At 32.1% G+C, this 21,584-nt stretch overlaps 1 protein-coding gene across 1 annotated transcript in view; it reads left to right on the top strand.

The window, feature by feature from the left end:
- The window catches only part of LOC145260463 (protein kinase C and casein kinase substrate in neurons protein 1-like), a 143,003-nt gene that overhangs the window by 19,528 nt on the left and 101,891 nt on the right, over positions 1 to 21,584 (top strand). The window contains exon 5 of the mRNA XM_080118542.1: positions 3,998 to 4,118. Coding sequence (XP_079974668.1) covers positions 3,998 to 4,118 — 121 coding nt within the window. The remainder of the gene's footprint in view (positions 1 to 3,997; positions 4,119 to 21,584) is intronic.

Here is a 21,584-nt window from a genome sequence, read left to right on the forward strand (position 1 = left end):
GTTTATAAAAAAAAAAACTGCATTTTCATGGCCTCTAAATTGTTGTATATTTTGTTGATTTATGTTTTTTTGATTCACCAGTGTTTTTGTTAAAGTTGCAGTTTCTTTTCAGATATGAGAAAAAGATAATTAAGTCATTAAAATTCCAGAACTATCTGACATCAAAAGAGGTCAAATTGTTGGTATTAAAACTGATAGATTTTAAAAAAGAAAACCTTTTTTTAAAAGGTTCTATGTATAACTTTAAAAGACATACTGTAGTGAGGCCCCCCTTTTTTTTTGGGGGGGGGGCTATGGGGAATATTGAATTGCCCCTTAGTTACCATTGCTCCCAGGCCCACTTTGACTCGTGAGTGGTAATACCTGTTAGGATATTTGGTGCTACCAGTTCAGGCTGTCTGAAGATATATTAATTTCCTGACCAAAAAATGCACCAAGCATTGATGTTATTTTTTCCCCCTTTACAAAACTCAATCATGTTCTGCAAAGTCAAAAACTAAAACAGCAATTTGTTTTTTTTTTTTTTACAAAACAAACTAAATGACATGAATAAATATTTAAAAATATAAAAAAAACTTGGTGGTTGAGGGACTTGGAAGTCTGTTAAACACCTACTTCCTAATAAACCACTTTAGCTTTTACCCAGGCTAGACAGGACATCAGAGAGACCTGATCCAACCAAACGGCTGGTCAGGTTAAGCCTTAATGTCTACTACTAAAAGACCAAAACCAAAACAAATTGAAAAATGGAAATACTAAACAGTAATTCCTCCTCAAAATATAATGCAGAGAAATTACATAACACTTTAACTATAAGTAGATAATAGAAGTTGCTGATTAAGGGTCAACCATCAAATGAAGAACACAAACCCAGACATGGCTGCAGACCTATTCATTTATTTAAGATTTGGGTAGTAAATAAATTCGCTAACAGATATTCAGGATCTCTTACTTGATTGAGTATATTGCTCTGTATAGTCCCGACCTGTCAAGGCGATTGGATTTCCTCCTTGACAGATCTCAATACTGAGCTCCAAGTTGGGTAGGGAGCACAAGTAGTGAAAAACAAAAAAAAACAAACAAACCTTGTGTCAAAACAGAAAAAAAACCCAAACACACTCTGGCTCAAAAAAACAAAGATAGCACGGAATTCCTCAAATTCTACATAATAGAATCACTGGGAGAATCTCCTATATCAAAACGATCGCCCTTCTTTATCAAAAAAATACTATCCAATACAATAAAACCGAACACAGTCAAAAAAAAACAAAGGATGGAAATTTTCTGATAGCAATTGAAACAAAAAATCAAACTGAGAAAATCGAAAAAATAACTTCAATATCAAAATTTCCCCGCACCAAAAAAAAAAAAAAAAAAAAAAAAAAAACTATATCAAAAGAAGTCATCAGAAGTAGAGGATTAGAATTTGTCAATCCTGAAGAAATCCAGAATGAATTGAATAATCAAGGAATTATCAATCGTGAAATAATTTTTATAACAAAATATAATGAAAAGATACCCACATATAATACATTCTCACATTCAATACCCCAAATCATACAAAAAAAATCAAAATTGGATATCATATAGAAATATACATCCCATCCTGAGATGTTTTGAAATTAAAAAATTTGCCCATCACAGAGACATCTGCAGAGGTCACTCCACGTGTTTCATGTGTGGTTCTAAAGAATCAAACCACAATGAACAAGAATGCCAATGGATGATTTATGTAGCACCTTATAATGTATTAGGATGCTCATCATTACAAAAACTTTCTGCTCATTAATAAATTACTTTGTTTTTTTTGCTTTTTACTAAAATCTTTACTGTAACATTTTACAAACTAATATTTAGTAAGGTTTTTCCTTTTTTTTTTCCTTTCGAGGAAAAGATTTATTTAAAAATGTATGTTTTTTTTTTAAATTACTCTTTGTTCCAATATTTGATTGTAATAAACTTGTAAAGTATATAACTTGTTTTATTACTTCCCTATATATATATATATATATATATATATATATATATATATATATATATATATATATAAAATAGTGAAATTGTTCCTACCAAACTACTCTATCAATTTTCAGTCTACAGACTCGAGATTTGACATAAGGGATATTGAGATTTGGGAAACATCTTTTTAATCGTTTTCTGGCCAGCAATTTGGCTGTCAAGGGGTTAAAGTTCAACGATTTGACCTTTTGAAAACTCTATCAATCTCCTTCCTCAATTTTGAGTCTAAACACTTGAAATTTGAGATGTAGGTTACTTGGACATGGATCAAACTTTTTAATTTGATTTTAGCCCAAAACCATAAATATTAAGGGGTCAAAGTTTAAAAAAAAAAATTGACCTCTGCGGTCTCTACCAAATTACTCAGCACATTTTTTGTCTAAACATTTGAAATTTTATAAAGTGCATTCAAACATAAGGCAAGCTTTTTAATCTGTTTTTGGCTGAAAATTTGGCTTTGGTCAAAGTTCAAAAGATTTGACTTTTGCTGTCTCTAGCAAACTATTCAGCCAATTTTGGGTCTAAACATTTGAAATTTTACATAAAGAGTATTCAGACATGCAACAAGCTTTTTAATTAGTTTTTGGGTGTAAATTTGGGTGCCAAGGGGTCAATTTGAAAGAGTTGACCTTTGCAGACTCTACGAAACTTCTCTGCTAATTTTTGGTCGAAACACTTGAAATTTTAGATGTAGGTCATCTAGACATGAGTCAAACTTTTTAATATATATGCACGCACATAAAGTTATGAACAGTACTTAGGGCCCAAGCAAAGCCGGGATGAACTGCTAGTATATATATATATATATATATATATATATATATATATATATATATGGCACAATCACGTTGACACACCGGTTCTCGCCAGATCATCGAAGTTAAAGGACTGTGAGCCTGACCAATACCAGATGGGTGATCAATATTTGGGAAGGCTAGGTGTTGTATCGAATTATAGAAATTTCCAGGTTGGTATCTGGAGGCACTTTAATTCATTGGGAGAGATGCACCCCCAGTCTTCATTAAGACATGCATCTAGGAGAAGGAAACTGATGTAAAAACTGCGGTTTACTGTGTACTCTGTCCTGTGGCAGTCATCTGCACCGACAAAGATTAGCAGTGATATCAAAAAGTGTGGTTGGTTCTACACAAAGCCTTCACCACTATAAATAAATCGTGTGGATTTCTGAGCAACTTAGTTGTTGTGGCGGAACCTCATATGTCAAAATCAATGGGAGAGTCCATCATATTCATATATATATATATATATATATATATATATATATATATATATATGAAGGGGCGCGGTGGATACTAGAAAGCTGATTGGCTAACTAAAATCTCAATAGAAGAGGAGCATATAAAAACGATAAATAACCACAGAATTCGCGCATAAGCCTGAGGAGTCCTAGAGTGGATGAAACGCCGAATATTCAGTGTAGCTTAATCGCCATATATATTTTATAAATTACTAACTAGCTCTACCTACGTATTGAGCACTTTTGAAGTAAATACTTAAAGTTTACGCATTAATCTATACTTTCGTATATTAATTTTATGTGAGTAAATTAAGTAGTTATATATATATATATGAGAATACTATTCTGTTGTGAGTCACTTATTGAATTGTTTTAAATTAAGCAGTGAAACTAAAATCTTGTATTTTTTGAGTGATTTGAGTAAAGATAAGAGCCCTTCTGACAGCAGCTCCCTCTATGATGTTGGTGATCAAAACATAAACTGTTTATATATTATGTCCACTTGTCAGTTTATAAAATATGCACTTGAAAAAAAAAAAGAAAAAGTTTTTTGAAACACAAATCAAAAGATGACAAGACCAAGTAACTAATGAGCTTTTTTTTATAGTTTTTGTTTATAATTTCCCATATTCCAAGAATTGAAATATAGGAAATTTTCACTTTAGTTTACGAGTGTGAAACCATAATGTAATTGTTTTCTTTTCTCCTTGACAAAAATAGGTTCGCTGAAATCTATCGGCAATTTTATCAGCAAATCAACTGTGCAGATTGTGAAAAGGATTTGAGATGGTGGTCCAATATTTATGGCGCAGGAATGTCTATGAATTGGCCAGAATTTGAGGTCAGTCACTTTTTGTATAAATGTCACTTGATAGCCTCCATTAGTTATACACTCGTTGCATGAAGACCGTTACCATTGCACTCGTTATTTATTCAACCTGCATCCTTTTTCTTTCATGATTATATACAAATTAGAAAGATAAACTTACAGGGATTTTATTTTAATATTTTGAAAGATTACATCTAGATGAGCATATTTTGATTTTATCTCCCATTGAATTCTATACATCTTCATAACATCATCATTGTCGTTGGTTGTCTTAAAATGGAAGATTATTTTTATCATAAAAGATGAAATTGTTTTTGGTTTGGCATAATAAAATTGGGAGTGTTTTTGCTATCATATCACCATAAAGAAAAACACATCATTTTTTTTTTTTTTTTTTTTTTTTTATCCTTCAATTTCTCACATTTGTATTCCGATTGTCATAAACTCTTAGAATCTCAGTGTGTTTTAATAACGAAACAAATTATTTACAAAAAAAAAAAAAAAAAAATTGTTTAACATGGACAAATATAATTATCATAGTGATCTACCCTATTTTATCATGTTATGGACATTATAAATAGTGGTAACAAAGATTTGCTATGCCTAATTCAGAAGCAATCTCTGGCAACACGTGTACTTCTTGTAAGTGTATACTCTTGTTAGATAATAACATGGTTAAAAGTTAAATTAGTTATTATTGATCTATCTATCCAGTGATATTGTTAAAATAGTTCAGATAGGGAGTTATTTATTGTTTAGCTGAAGGTGTTGACATAAATTAGCTAAGTTATATACTTCTGTACTTCTTGTAAGTGTATACTCTTGTTAGATAATAATATGGTTAAAAGTTAAATTAGTTATTATTGATCTGTCTATCTATCTATCCAGTGATATTGTTAAAATAGTTTAGATAGGGAGTTATTGTTTAGCTGAAGGTATTGACATAAATTAGCTAAGTTATATAAATAAAATAACCTTCAACAGTTGCATACATGACAGAGGGCACACATTGGGAGATGTATGCTTTCGATGATGACGTAACGGAACTGACAGGTCAAAAAGATTAGATTAAAGAGTTTGAGTTTGGTCACGAAAGTGAACAGACGTGCTTCAAAGCCAGGAAGTGAGGCTAGAAGGGACTAGCATGTAGACACATAATGCAGACTCCTTGTGAAGACCACTAAGACAGCTGAAATAAATTTATATTTGAAAGATATAAAGTGTTGTTCTGTGGTTTCACAAAAGAAGAAAAAACAGGTGTCTCAATCGGTTATGGTGTTGGTCGTTGCATGTTTCATCATAGAGCCCAGCAGTGAAGACAGAAGAACTCCTGGATAAAGAAAAAGTATGAAGCATATATTCTTATAAAATATGATACCTTTATGCAAATACGAACTGCAATATATCCCCATGGCTATACTACGCAACATGACTCGGTTTATACATTGATATCATCCTCCTGGCTATGTAGTCCTGGATATGACCTTAAACTATATCCAGTGGTGAGGCCCTAGCTTGCAGGCTTTGGGGAGTGTGGAGCCACCCTTTAATTGCCATTGCTCCCAGGTCCACTCTGACCCAGAGTGGTAGTACCTGTTAGGGTCCCAACTATGGGTTAAATAGAAACCGACTTGAAAACAACAAATATATTCTATTAAAAAATTTTTCTTCAAAATCTTTGTATTTGGCATGAAATAACCTGAAAAGGGTTGATATGCCGTAAAACAAAAACAACCAACCAACCAATCATGGCTATGTAACACTCTGATTAACTAGCTCCTTGTTGTCTTATTGCTTAATGATAATTGTATAATTACTGGGTTATGGAGTGTGTTGTTGAATATTATTAGGGTGAAATCCGATAGTTAAGCAAAATAGTTAATCTGGTAATTTTTTATGATTACTAGCAAGGAGACCCGATGTTACTGGGAATTGAATGATGATCAAAAAATATTTCACACTTCTATATTTTTATTGTCATCAAAATTGGTGTAATTGCCCAGATTTCAAAATCAATTGATTGCCTGCTCTAATTGGGAATCCATTGCAGTGCACCGAGAGGAAGCTTCACATGCTTCCTTGCAGCGACTTAGTCCGAAATACATTGTAGTCTACAATGCACTGTAAAGAACCTACTGTTGATTTTATAAAATTATTTTTATGTATGTTTTGAATTAAAGTTTAAAATGCATTAAGTATCATGATTCACTTGCCCCTGTTATATCAAAGAACATATTGATGGTTTTATGTGTCGGTTTTTCTGCTTGTGCTGTAATAAAACTTCTCAAATGCACTTGTGATGTTAGGCTGTATGAGGTGTTAACTTTGGTCAAAATCACTTGTTCCTTCTTTCATCAGATTTTTTCGATTATCGGTACTTATCATTCTGATACGATATCTAAGAACACTATTGGGTACATAAAGTACGTTTGTGTGAAATTTCTTAAAAATCGGCCTAGCCATTTTGGAGTCTATAGGGAACAAACTTACACATGCACCAAGTTCCTTTCATATAAAAGAAGATAAATAGATAATGTAAAAACTATGGTAGCACAAAAAACTCACTTTCTGGGTGTTCATGAACCTTATTTTTCAATGCTTTGTGTACTTAGATTTTAACATTTTCTGAGCTGCCATATTTCAATACAGACAAAAATAAGACAGTAATGCTTATATCTTAAGTAAAATTTGAAATTAATTATTTTTTAATGAAATTGACTGATATCCTAAGTTTTTGTTTATCTGAGTACATGTGCTCAAACTGGACTATTTTTCCGAGGAAAAGTTATTATAAAGAGATACCAAAGTTTGTAATAAAAAAAAAAATAAAACTGAATTTTGTTTTATAAGAATTTCTTTTATTGTTGAGAAAAATCTAACGTTTTCAACCAGACATAATTTTGAATGCATACTGCAAAGAGGCTATACATACAATTACCTCATAACATTCTTGAATTTTCTTAAAAACGAAACAAATGACCTTTCTTTTCTTGACTATATTAATTTAAATAAGAAAAGCAGAAATTTGTTTAAAGATTACACGCTTATGTTTTTTGTTGTCTTTGTTTCTCTCCTAAAATGTGCTACAAAATAATTGATTTAGCTATAAAACAATCAAGTTTCTCCTTTCCCTCCCTTTTCTTTCCCATGTCTCTTCCCTTCCCCCCATGTCTCTTCCCTTCCCCCCCCATGTCTCTTCCCTCCCCCCCCATGTCTCTTCCCTTTCCCCCTCATGTCTCTTCCCTTTGCCCCCCATGTCTCTTCCCTTTGCCCCCCATGTCTCTTCCCTTTGCCCCCCATGTCTCTTCCCTTTGCCCCCCATGTCTCTTCCCTTTGCCCCCCATGTCTCTTCCCTTTGCCCCCCATGTCTCTTCCCTTTGCCCCCCATGTCTCTTCCCTTTGCCCCCCATGTCTCTTCCCTTTGCCCCCCCCCATGTCTCTTCCCTTTGCCCCCCCCCCATGTCTCTTCCCTTTGCCCCCCCCCCCATGTCTCTTCCCTTTGCCCCCCCCCCCATGTGTCTTTTTCCTTTCTCTCCATCTCTCTCTTTTTTTTTTTTTATGGAAACATTCCTGCCAAAATATATTCATCTTCATTCAAATCTCTTGATTTTACTGATTAGAAAATAAATGTTATTCATTTTTTTTTTTTTTTTTTTTTTTTATAATTTTTGTCTTCACCGATGGTAAAATTTGTGTTCCTTGTTTTTTACATCAGCATCATACATCTAATTTAAAATAACTTATTTCAAATGACAATCACGTGTGCATGTCTTATTGTTACCAAGTATCAAATAGGTTATATAGTAATGAGTGCCATGTTCTAAACACACTTTACATCGTCTCCTCTGTTTGAAAATATTATTTAAGATGATGATTCTAACTTCTAAACTAAATCCCCATTACTAAATGTATTTTCAATTTCTTAACTCTGTGTTGCTTTTGGACTTTCTTCATAGGAGCAATGAGAGTTTAAGTGACCATTATTTCTCAAGACTTTACATGTGTTCCTTCATTAAAATTGTGATAGCAGCTGAAGTTTTAATTTTTGATCTTCTGACTGATCCTGGGTTTATTTCCTGTCAATCATTTCAGAGGGGAGCAATCTATTCCAGCAGATAAAATAAAGGGTTAATTTCAACAGTACCAAGAAGTTCATTGCCTAAAGGATAATGAGTACAGTGGCTAAAATGTTATGGATGTAACAACAACGGGATTTGATACATTTTGGCGTGGCCGATTCAGCCTCACCAATTCGGTGGTGGGATGAATTGGCGTCAAATTCATGCTTTGTTGTTATAGTAAAATAATTTTTGATATTTTTTCTTTGAATGAAATTAAAATAAAATTATAAAAAAAACAATTAATTTGATTTAGAAAATAAATAAACCATGTTTATTTAAAATACAACCCAGATAACACTCGTTTGTTAATGAGATTATATTTAAAAAAAGGAACTTAGAAATATTCCTTGAGTTTTTAATCCTTTAAAATATAGAAAATAATTAACGAAAAAAAGTTTTGCAAAAATATGACTTTTCTTTAAAAAGAAAACCAGTTAAAATGATATCTTTTCATATTGTCTTTCCTAATTTAAAAAAAAAAATGTTATAAAATATTTATAAAATGTGTTTGGCGTGGTTGACATTAATTTGTCCCTCCACTGAATCAGTTAAGCCAAAGCGTCCCATTCCCAGCAACAACAACCAAAGTGAGGACAACGGCCTGAAATGTGTAAATAACAATTATTTGAGTCTTAAAAAGGAAAAATCTGCTTTTAAACTCTTGGATCTAATGCAATTCTTTTGTTTCCAAAAAATTTAAGATTATTCAAGATCTCATTTATTTAGAAATATACACTTGCTGAGCAGTTTGTTACAAAAGTATAACTACTTGTGTAATGTAAGATAGAAAGCCTCTCAACCTTGCCAGATCGCCCCTAGTCTTATGAACAGAAAATCAGCCACTTTTCAATGAAAGTAGTTGGCTCAATGGATAGTGATATAGCTGTTATAGGGATAGTGATATTTACTTTTTTCTCTTTGTGGCTAGATAACTCCATTGTTTGCCTTTGCATTCAGTTTACTTTTTGTAACGAGTGCATCTGAAACTACATTTTCCTGGACACCCTTGCGAGGGAGAGAGGTAGAAGCACCTGAAAAATGTTGTCTCTCTTTGACATTGAACACCACAATTGATAGTGCTTCTCTACTATATATTTCTTACCATGACACAACTTTCGGTAACTTCTAACTTATCCTCTATTGAAATTTTTTGTTTTTTTATTCTAACTCTGCATAGAAAATTTTTTTTTTTTTAACTCTACTTTCCATCAATTTTTATTTATTGCGGACTATTATCCTCATCTTTTTTTGGTTGTTTCATGACGTTTCCGCCAACTATTCCTCTGGCCTTCATCAGGTGGTAACCGCGACGGGATAGGAACTCTGAATCGCCTAACTGCATCCACTGCGATCACTGCCTTCTGTAGTTGTTGTCTCGCCATGTTTTGGCCAAGTAAGCCTCTGGTCGGTTTTGGGTAGGATTGAAACCGCTATCTTCATTAAATTATTAAATGATACTCATTTCAATAATGAATTCCAATTAAATAAGATATCTACTTTTCATGTTCAATAATTCTACACTAGTCCTAAAAACTTGTGAGAGACATGATTGTAATAAGTGTGATATGATTGTTCATTGGTTGTACCTGATTGCTTGAGCTGTGGTAAAACTTTTACCAGTCAACTATGCAATGTTAAGAGTTCACTTTTTCTTTAGTTTTTCCCACCATCTCTTTCTTTTTGTACCATTCCTTGGAGAATAATTATAGAATCTATGTCTGATTTTCTGTGATGGGGCCACCCAACCTCCTTCACTGATCAACAGATGTATAATTAGTGAGGATGGGGATGAGATCTCATGAGGTACTTTATGGTACAAGTTGAATAGATAACAGTCAAACTTTTTTTTCTTGCAGCAAGCCTATGAGGCAGATTATGAAAGTCGTCCATTCTAAGAAAAAGTGTTAAAAACCTGCCCTCAAAGATAAATAACCTTTGTGTATAGGCAACCGTGCTTTACTTGTTGATTTTTAACTTTTTGCGCCATCAAATTATACTGTAAAGAAATAATTAAAAAAGAATAGCAAAAAAAAAAAAAAAATTAGATTAAATCCTATTTTAATCACCCAAATTATTGACAGTGAAATGGGATTAGTGGGGTTGAACATTATTTCCAAATTAGTAAAAAAATAATCGAGTAATGAGTAATTTATAAGTTGAATTGTATTCTAGACATTAAATCAATGTTTACTTATACCAAACATGGTGCCAATAGAAAAATCCATGTAACCGTAAACTGTTTCCCACTTTTCCTCTATCCTTGTAACATGCAATATAAAATAACAGCATTTATTATTTTCTATTGCATTGATCTTAATTTCTGAATAAAATAAGTTTTTGTGTAATGAAAACACTTTTAACTGAAAATAAAGCTCCTTTTATGAAAGCGGAGGGATAAAGTAATAAATCAAGATTGTAATTATATTATTTACTTTCTTTAGTTAAATTTTATAATGATATTGTGTCTCAGTTCTATCATGTATCAGTTGTTGCCTCTACTGAATTTAATGAAAATTAGTAAGATTTCATTAGTATTGTATCTTTATTATAGATGATACTTTGAAAAGTCTATACTTCTATATTTTTTTTTTGTGTGTGTTGTGTGTATCGATATTCATATTAAAAAACCCCTTTTTTTATTTAAAGCGAAAACACAACTTTGTTATATATGGATCATGGAATTGCATTCACTTGCAAAAGATCTAGCTAATTAATACCCTATTAGTTTTTTTTTTCTTATGGGATGATCATCTTTAGTTAACTATTACGTGTAATTATATTCATGCAGATATTTTACATGGTTTCTACTTGCATAATATTTGCATAAAAAGTTTATAGTAAACACAAACCTCTTTCTATATATTTTTATGTATGTGTATAAGTATTTGTTTAAAAAAAATTCCCTTCTGTCAGTTCTTGGTCTCCAGACATGAAACTTAATATATCGGGTATTCACACCCATGCGAAACTTTATATTTGGATTTTAGCCAGGGAAAATCAGTGCAAAAGTGAAAATTAAAGAAATGAAATTTGTCAGGTGAAGATCTAATGATGGCTTTACGAATATGCATGCGTAATGTAATAGTTATTGGTTCATGTTTTAATTTTTAGCCTTGCAGCAAACATGTCTTCATAGCTTAAGCATAAAGGAAAAAGAAAATCATAACCTAAACGTTTTGTTTTCGATTCTCAGTGGTGGCGGAAAAGGTTTCTTTTTTTTTTTTTTTTTTGTATTTTTTGTAAACTTTTTAAATTATTACTATATATTGGGTCCAATATAATAATAAATATGAAATCTGCATTAATCAAAATATAATATTTAAGCATATTTTATGACAAGGCAATGCCGGATGGCCTACTAGTAGTACATAAACTTAAAATAGAAATGTATTTTATATATGTAAAGACTATTTCACTCTTTGTGTTTAATAACATTCTTAGCAAAACATGCAGATATCAATATGTTTTGTTAGTGGTTCATGACAAATATTGGACCATGTTAAAAAAAAACTATTTCAACCATGTTTTTTTTATATATTTAATCCTGATCATTATTGTTTATCAGTCATAAATGTATACGGATGCGTTTTTACCCATATAAAGCATAATAGTGCTATACAAATAATCAGATACTATATCAATAATTTATATATTTTTTAATCTTATGTGATAAAAAAGAGGAAGCAACCTTTCTTTTTCTTTTCTCTTTTTTTTCTTTTTCTTCTTTTTTCTTTTAATTTACAAGAAGAAATGCTATTAGCCTATTTCTACTCTTATTTCCATGGAAGTTGCTCAACTGGACTTTAGTTTTTGGTTCTGCCTTGTAAGATATTCACAGCAGGAACTCGTCTCCTTACCAATATGGGAAAGACTTTCTTTGCAAGGATTTCTTCACCTGTAGAACACATTATTTATACTTGGTTACAATTTTTTTTTAATAAAATGTTTAATGAAATTTAAAATACTTTTTATTCAGCTTTATACAAATACTATGATTATATCTGAAATAAGCTCATCAGTAAAAGAATGGAGCCTAAATTGTGTGATAATGTTTAGTATTAATGAGACAAAGTTCCTTTCCTTCAATAAATATAAGAAATTTCTCAAACCATTGATTGCCATGGCTGGTAGCACCTTTTCTCAGAATTCAATGTTCATTCCTTGGCTTAACATTCACAAACAATATAAATTAAAATAGATACTGCCAAATCTGCTGGAAAGAAAGTGTTTTTCCTCTACCAGGCTGGTGAAAAATTTCTCGCACCTGGCAGTACCCTTTATCACTATAAAATCATTCTTCCATGCGTGGATTATTGTTGCCATGTTTGGGCTGGTGTACAAACCACTAGTATATCTCCCTCTTGGACAGAGTACAAAATAATGTCTCCTAACCTAATAGGTCCAGCAATGTCTACTTAGCTCCATCCCATCCCGTCGCTTCAATGTTGCATCATGTTTGTTTTGCAAATGCTTCCAAGGAATTTACTCTGAGGAACTTAATGCACTTGTACAACCTCAACATAAACACCCCTAGCTCACCCAACTCAAAATTGTACCCCTTCACTGTAGAAATCCTCAGATGTGGGGAAGAACTTTCTGCTCTAATAGCTTCTATCATTAGAATCCTTGCCTTTAGAATTCTCTCTCTGCTCCCCGTTTCCTCATTTTTCCTTACATACAGAAATTTTAATACAATATGAACAAATATTTTATTGCACAACTCACCACTTAGTATGCACCCTATAAATGTGACCCTTAATCACAGTAGCCCCTGTGTTTCAGTTGCATTTTTTTTCATACAAATCTTCCTTAGCCTCACGGTTTTTATCATATTTGTACCTGCATGTATTCCTTGTTTTATTCCCCAAATTATATGCACTTTTCTAATCATTGTTTGAATCATCCATTTTATAAGAATAACCAAAAAGAAAAATCCACAAGTAAAGAATGTTTGAATCAAATACAGGAATTAAAGAGGAGGGGGTGATCTCTTTTCTTCCCTACAATCCCTTCCTCACAAAAAAAGATGTTGCTAGTCTATCTCTACTCTAGTGTTAATTTCTTAGAGTACTCGGCTGAGCTCTATTCTTTTGTTATCTTTGTAAAACATCAACAGCAAGTACTCGTCTTTTTATCACAAAAAAAAAAGAAACTGTTTTCTCTTCATGGACCTAGTGTCTGATGGAATTTCCATGAACATGGTTGTTTGCAAAGGCTTCTCACTTGTGGAATACATTGCTGTAGGACTGCTTCCCTACAGATTACAACTTAGTTTATGAAACTATCCCAAAAGTAATCAAACACATAATGCAATTAATGATTAATATTTCCAGTGTTCATTTTTCGCCTGGCATTCATTCTCCTCTCACTACGCCTTATCCTAAAGTGGCTCTTGGTCTTGATAAGAACTGCCCCAACTAGTAAAAATAAATATATTCAATTCTGTTTTAATCTAGATCCTGAATATTACTTTAAACATCTTATCCTCAGTTACTGTTTATTTTAAACTAGCCTGGGTGCCTGGCGTTGCCCGGATGTTTGTAGGTGTGTGTTGAGCAAAAAAAAAAAAAAAAAAAAAAAGTGGTAGCAGGCAGGCAGGCTCGAACTATTACCATGAAGGCGGAAAAGAAAGTAAAAGAAAATCTGACGTCTTAGCTGATGTCCCCATGATTTAACTGGAAGTCAAAAGCATTGAAATTAACCGGTCAATCCCCCGGTGATGATAACTTGATAAAATGTTGGCGAAAAAAATCGACCCCTCCTTGTTCAAAACAGCCGAGTTTAAGATGAAGGAAGTAATGTTTTTGGCTAATTTTTCGATATTTGTTATCCAAGATGTCGAGCTTCAAAATGATACTGATCTTGTCAGGACCATCACCTCTGTTGAAAGTTTTTGCAAGACATACATACATATATATATTTAAACAGACAGGTGAGATTTATATTGTAGACTAGCGAGGGGTATCCGGCATTGCCCGGGTGTTTGGAGGTGTATGGGGTTTTGGGTAAATCAAAACTCCCAAGTGGGGGGGGGGGAATAAAAAAATGTTTTGGTAGGTAAGTATGAGGATCGAACCTGAACCCTTGAGGCAAAGTTGGAAACTAAAGTGTGAAAAAACAAAAGTGCGACGTTAACCATTGGGCCACTGCGAGATGCTAACGGAAATGCGTTTGAATTTATTTAATTACTTAAATTAGCAGGTGCACGTTTTAATGACTTAATGAGGTCAACTTTTGACTGCGGGGTATCATTTAGTGTGGAACACTTTCTTTTATTTTTTTTCCCCAAGATGTTGGGGGTAGGGGGAAACAGCTCCACTTGTCCAAATTGAATAGCAATTGTCTTCTGATATAAGGAAATAATATTTCCACATTAAGTAAAGCTCATTGCTTTCGGACATTTCTGGCGATCGAGACCGGAAAAATACCTTGACAATTAGTGTCGCTTTTATTATAGGAAAAGGCCTAACCCACATGTGGCGAGCGAAAACTGTTGAATATTTAACTTCCTGAAGTCTAGCAAATTAAATAGACAGGCGAGCGCCGTTGTTTACTCTGAGATATTACGATTTACATGAGATATAAAAAGTTGTTAGGCGATCGACCGCTTCTCTGAAAAAAGCCTTTCTTGGACAAAAAGCGAACACACAAACACACACACATTTTCGCTTTTATATATATAGACTAGGGTGTATTTTTAGTTATGCTTTTCACTCAATGTACTATTTTTTTCTGTTTTGTAGATTCTTATTTTTTGTCTATTTTGTACGCTGGCGTGATTGGTTATTTTTTGTCTATTGTGTACACTGGCGTGGTTTATTTTTTGTCTATTGTGTACACTGGCGTGGTTTATTTTTTGTCTATTGTGTACACTGGCATGGTTTATTTTTGAACTATTGTGTACACTGGCGTGATTGTTTATTTTTTATCTAATGTGTACACTGGTGTGGTTGGTTATTTTTTGTCTATTTGACATTTATGATTGAAACTTGATGCACAACTCGGGCATGAACTAAAATTTATTTCTAACAAATATGGTTGAATTGAAGAAAGAATTGCAAGTCATTATTTTGAATCTGTAAAAATTAATTTTGGGTGATCTTCCAAGTATCTGATGCAGTAAGGATTTAAGAGTCTGGTATATTCCATATTGAACATTATCGATTGCCGTGAACATATAGGGAGTTATTTTGTTGCTTATTCGGTATGTTCAATTTATTACTTTAACCTACTTTTTGGCAGAAAGTGTTACTTAGTATAATTTATTTTAGTATTTATTAGAAATGTGATTTCATTTATTTTTTTAATGGAAATTTTTCAAACGTTTTAATTGTTCTATGCAGTTATTTTGATGTTGAAGATTAGAATTTTATAGATGTTAGCTGATTGTGTGATTTTTTTATGCATGATTATATAACAATAAAGTGTGCTTGTAGCAGATAGATGGTATGTGAGGAATCTGGAGTGTTGTAGTTGTACAATGTATGTAGTGTTTTGGATTCATTGTTAGGAATGCTTTCCTTAAATGGACAAGTGAACTTGGACAATACATTAGAGAAAATAATAAAAAATATAAACAAATAAACTGTAGTTATTAATGCATTTTTGTTTGAAGATATACAGAGTAATCTGAAAATATTTGTCAAATAAGCTATACATTCATCTGAGAATGAAACAAACATTTTTGTGTAGCTTACTTGCTATAAATGTGTTCATACTACGTTCTGGTAATGTCTTGAGCATCATTGAAAGGAATACTGAAAAATATATATATAATATTTTTATTATAAGTGTATATACATAAGCAGTAATAGTGTGTGTGTATGTGTGTGTGTGTGTGTGTATATATATATACACCAAGTTAGACGTATTCAAAAGTGATAACTAATGAATTCAATAAGGTTATTAAGAGTGCTCAGTAAAAGAACAATATATATATTTATTAATATAAGCAAATTTACATGGTCGCAACCATGAACATGGTTATGTTTCAGACAAATGGTCTCTTCAAACCTGAAGTCCTCAGCAGGCGATATAATAAATGATTGCTTTCCACAGAAGAAACCAGTCCTCAAATGTAGTTTTGAGGATTGGTTTCTTCTGTGGAAAGCAACCATTAATAAGTCATCTGGCGAGGACTTCTGGTTTTAACCAACTGTTTGTTTGAAACATTATCATGTTCGATGTTGCAACCATGTAAATTTGTTTATATTAATAAAATATATTTATATGCTAGGGGTGGTCTATCTTATGACAAGTAATCTAACATACAGTATTTACAGCAAATATATGGTCAATTTTTTAAAACTTTGACCCCTTAACATTTGTTGTTTTGGGCTCAAATCAAGTTAGATCCATGTCCAAGGAACCTATATCTAAAATTTCAAGTGTTTAGACCCCAAATTGTCGGAGGAGTTTGGTAGAGTTCTCAAAGGTCAAATCGTTGAACTTTGACCCCTTAACAGCCAAATTTCTGACCAAAAACCGATCGCATGGATTTTCCCAAATCTCAATACCCTGTTTATCAAATTTCGAGTCGGTAGACTAAAAATTGACAGTTATTGCGTAGGGAAATGTACAGACAGACACACAAACATGTTCACTTTTATAGATATAAAGATTTACGATTAGTGAATCTCCCTTCTATCCCTCACCTTCTGTTACTTCCCATCCCATTCGACCTTTATTGCCACCTTTTACCATGTTCACAGTGATTGGAGAGACTCATGGAAACATGTATCTTGTCATTATGGATGTTGAAATAGAGATCTTCCAAAAAAATTTTTTTTTGTTATTGAAACTTGGAAATTACTAATTTAACTCCTTGAATTAACTTTTCTGTGTAAAAAAAAAAAAAAAAAAAAAAAAAAAAAAAAAAAAAAAAAATAGGCAAAGATTTAATTAAAAACCAGCATGCCAAACAATTATTTTGGGTCACATACGTTGAATAAAAGAAAAAAATATGTAATACTCATAATGTTTATTGATATGAGATTTTGAATATATATAAAATAGAGCCAGTTTTCTCCACTTGCTTTGTAATTTATAGCTTTGTTATTAGAAGGTATATAATTAAATCGTTTGTCAATTATGTTAAATATTAGTCTGTGTTAAAAAGCAAAATAGAATTTTTGATTGATGTTTGACATTCAATTCTAGTCGATATTCTGTTATTAATTAGTCACAAATAGAGGAGGGGGGCTTAAGTTCTTGCCTTGTCATCCATAACATTGCGAACCAATTTAATGTTTTCTAATATTCACTGGTAATAAATCATATTTTAAGTGTTTTCATTGGCTAATTTAGTATGAATTTCTTAAAGAAACATTTTTCAATAATGACCCATTTTAACTGTTTACAAAATATGATTAACAAATGAAAATATGGCAAAAACAATACATGATTACAATATAGTTGAAGATTCTAATATATAGACTCGTTCTTGAAGAAACAAATCTGAATCTTAAGTCAAACTATCATCACTACTGATGTTGCATGTAGCCTAACATTTATTCTGATTTATGTAATAAATAGCATTGCTATTTCCTAATTTCCCTGGGTACTCAATCAGTTAGTATGCCATACAAACAAACCTGAGACATAAGTATTTTTACTGATTTTGTCTCAAAATAAACTTTAACATTTAAATTACAATGTTAAGCAGTTTTTTTTATTTTTTTTTATTTTTTATCTGTAATCCATGTACTTCATGGAAATTAGCATCTTCAGTGATGCCAAATCACCCTATTTAAATTGCAATAGTTATTAACTCTGTGTTAGTCACCTGGATGTTCCAAATATGGTTAATCCTATGAGATTTATACATATGTGGTTTTGGGTAAATCAAATTAAACTAAAATAAAAAAAGTTTGGGTAGGTGAGTATGAGGATCGAACCGTTGAGGCAAAGTTGGAAATTAAAGTGTGAAAAAAAACAAAAAACATGCAACATTAACCATTGAGCCACCGCGACATACAACGGAGAAACGTTTGAATTTATTTAACTCTTAAAAACAGGTGTCCGCAATAAAAGTTAACTCTGCTGCTTCCATTTCACCTAATTAAGAAGGTCAAATAGAAGTCACGCAGTTAACTTTTGCTGCGAAGCAGCGTTTGGGTTTGTTTACCCAAATTTGACTGTTTTTTTCCCCAACAGATGTTGGGGAAAGGGAAACCAGCTCCCAATTGTCCAGATTGAATAGCAATTGTCCGATATACAACATTGATCAAAGCTGATTGCTTCTGGACGTTTCTCGGTGCAATTGCCTGGAACGCTGTCAGTTTTGAATTAGTTTCGCTTTTTATATGAAAAAGCCTAATCAACACGCGAGAAGCCAAATAGCAATAATTTTGTAAATGTCGATGTAAATAAATCTATACGCTAGATGCGTTCTCAAATCCTAGATATTATTATCTACGGCCTATATAAACAGTTGTAAGCGATAGTAACGAACCCGGGACTGTGTGCGAGAAAAGCCTTTGCGAGACATACACGAAATGGTCACACACATTTTGCTTTTTATATATATAGATAGAAGATTAGGTAGCAAAAACTGTGGAAATTCCAATTGTAATATGTCTGATGTTTATTGCTAGTATGCATTCTATGGATGCCTGGAGCAAATACAGATCCCATATTATTTTATCATCTTTGTTCAAACTTAAACATACTTATCTAAGTATTCTGGCTAATATGGTTTTAGAATATATTTCATTGAGGAGGTCTCTCCAAAACCTTTGTATGAGTTTGTGATATATTTTTGTTTCACAAACCCCACAATATTATTGTACCATCTTTGGATAGAATAGCTACTAGACTTTGTCTTAGTCTGAAGGCCAAGAAAGTGTATTTTAGTTTGACTTCTTTTTAACAGAATAGCAAGATCAGATGAAATTTTTTAGAGTTAGTTTTTTCTGCACTTCTAGCAATGCTGTCTTTTAAAAAAGACTGAAAACATATGTACATACAAACATGAAATTGTCTTAGCATATTATTTTTATTATTATTATTATTATATAGATTTCTAAATACAAAATGTTTTCAGCATTTAAAACCTGTTCAGTCTCCTGCATCTTTTAATAAAGTAAAGCCAGGTTTTTGTCATCAATAGCTTTCTGCCTAAAAAAAATTAATATTTTGCGTTTTCAGTTTTTCTTCTGGATCGTTACAGCATGTTAAGAATAAAATTTAATTTCTTCCAGAAAATGTTTTCTCAGTCAGAATTAGTTTTGTAGGGATGCCATCGTAACAAAGGGATAAAACTCTTTATTAGTTAGTTACATTTTGTTTTGAACAGAAAGGTATTTTGTAAAAAAAAAAAAAACCCCAAAAAACAAAAAACAAAAAAAATGACATAGTTTAAAATAAGAAATACAAATCAAATTGCAAATAAATACACTACTGAGCAATTCCAGATTGGTACAACTTATAATTTTAAATTGCCTACAGCAAAAAGGCAGTTAGTTTACAGTTGAACTGTTTTTTATAATGTAAATAAATTAGTCTGATTTAAAAAAAAAAATTTTTTTTTGCTTTTTTTCTCATTAACTTCAGATTATTTTTACTTGATGTAGACATGACTATATCTTATGGAAGAGTGACTACAGGTATTTTCTTGAGTTATTTAAAGTTTCCAGGGTATATTTAATGAATTTTATGTCATGGTGTAATGATTAAAAAAATATTTTAAAAGATTAAATTAAGACTAAAACAAGGATAAAATAAAATGACTTCAGACATTAGTCTGATCACTCGGTCCTGGATATGACCTTAAACTATATCCGATGGTGAGGGCCCCAGCTTGCAGGCCTTAGGGAGTGTGGAGCCACCCTTTAATTGCCATTTCTCCCAGGTCCACTCTCTACCGGAGTGGTAGCACCTGTTAGGGTCGCAACTATGGGTTAAATAGAATACGACTTAAAAAAACAAATATACTATGTTTAAAAAATCGTTCTTCAAAATCACCAGATTCGGCATTAAATAACCTGAAAAGGGTTGATATGCCGTAAAACAAAACAAAACAACCAACCAATCAACTCAGATCACTCTTTCTTTGCATCTGAGCTAGTAAATGTAAATAGTGATTAACAGGTGTTAAGGTGATACTAATATAGGAACAAGAGTATTATTGTATAAACCAGAGTATCCATTCGGTCAAAAGAGTTAAATTTTTCAAACAAATCAACGAAACATCAGAAATGTAGACAGTTCTTTCACATTTCAAACAATGAATTATTTGTACATATTCCATTGACCGTTTCTTACTGCTGTACATTTAGTGACCATAAAAATTTTCACTTGGGTTTAGTTTAGTCTTATTTCAGTGTAATATGTCAGTACATATCCATTCCAAAAGTTCTTTTTAATAGAGCTGTTAAATGTATGTGGCTTGTTCAGCTTACATCGACAAGTCGAGGTTTCTGTTTGTATGACCTCTTCAGAGCTACTATTCTATTCGCAGCTCTAAGGAGATCATACATCCAAAACCAATGTAAGCTAAGCAAACCACATGTATACTAGTAGGGCCAGCCAGCTTTTCCTGCAGTAATAACTTTGTGTACTATAATGCTCCAGCTTCTAATCTCATATTACTGTTTTTATTTTACTTTATTTTAGAAATTAAAAAATTAGATATTATCTTTGATATTTATGAATGTATGGAGCAAATTTAATATCACCACTGGATTCCTCATAAAACTTTACTTCAGAAAAATTGTTTGATCCTGATATAGAGCTTCGTTTTCAATTGGCTCTTTGGTAAATGATAATTGGAATCAATAACTCAACCCTAGTGATACGCAAATAGATCTGGAAGAAAACTTAAGTGGTCATGTGGAGCCTTCATCTGCCTCAAGAAACCATTACAGAAGCATGGTTGTCTTGAATCATTGGCTGAAAAAAAAAATCTGGAAATAAGTGATTAGACAAGACGAGAGTTGAATTTGCAGACATTTGGCTTGTTGAACCATGAAGGCTTGAGAGCGAGCTTGCATAATATCAGAAAATCTCCTGAACAAGCAAAAATGATGTTAAATAAATAGAAGATATTAAATTCCTTGCAAGGGTCTAACCCTAATTGCAAATAATCTGAATTTTTTTCACATAGATTTCGGAAACTGCTAAATAAATTTTCTCATACAGTGTATGTTTCTTAGCTAAAATATTGAATTTCTTCACAATCAACTAAAAACAGCCTCATGGAAAACATAAAAGCATGTAAAATTGTAGGTATTTTTATAATATTAATATTTTTAGCAGTCCTTTACTCTTTATCAAAAAATAAAATACATTTTTAGTAAAGAGTGGAGGACTGCTTGAAAAATTTAACACCTATAATTTTACACGTCTTTTTTGTTTT

This window comes from Euprymna scolopes, chromosome 36 (assembly GCF_053919585.1).
Source record: "Euprymna scolopes isolate OS-2025 chromosome 36, ASM5391958v1, whole genome shotgun sequence".
In the NCBI taxonomy this organism is placed as follows: Eukaryota; Metazoa; Mollusca; class Cephalopoda; order Sepiida; family Sepiolidae; genus Euprymna; species Euprymna scolopes.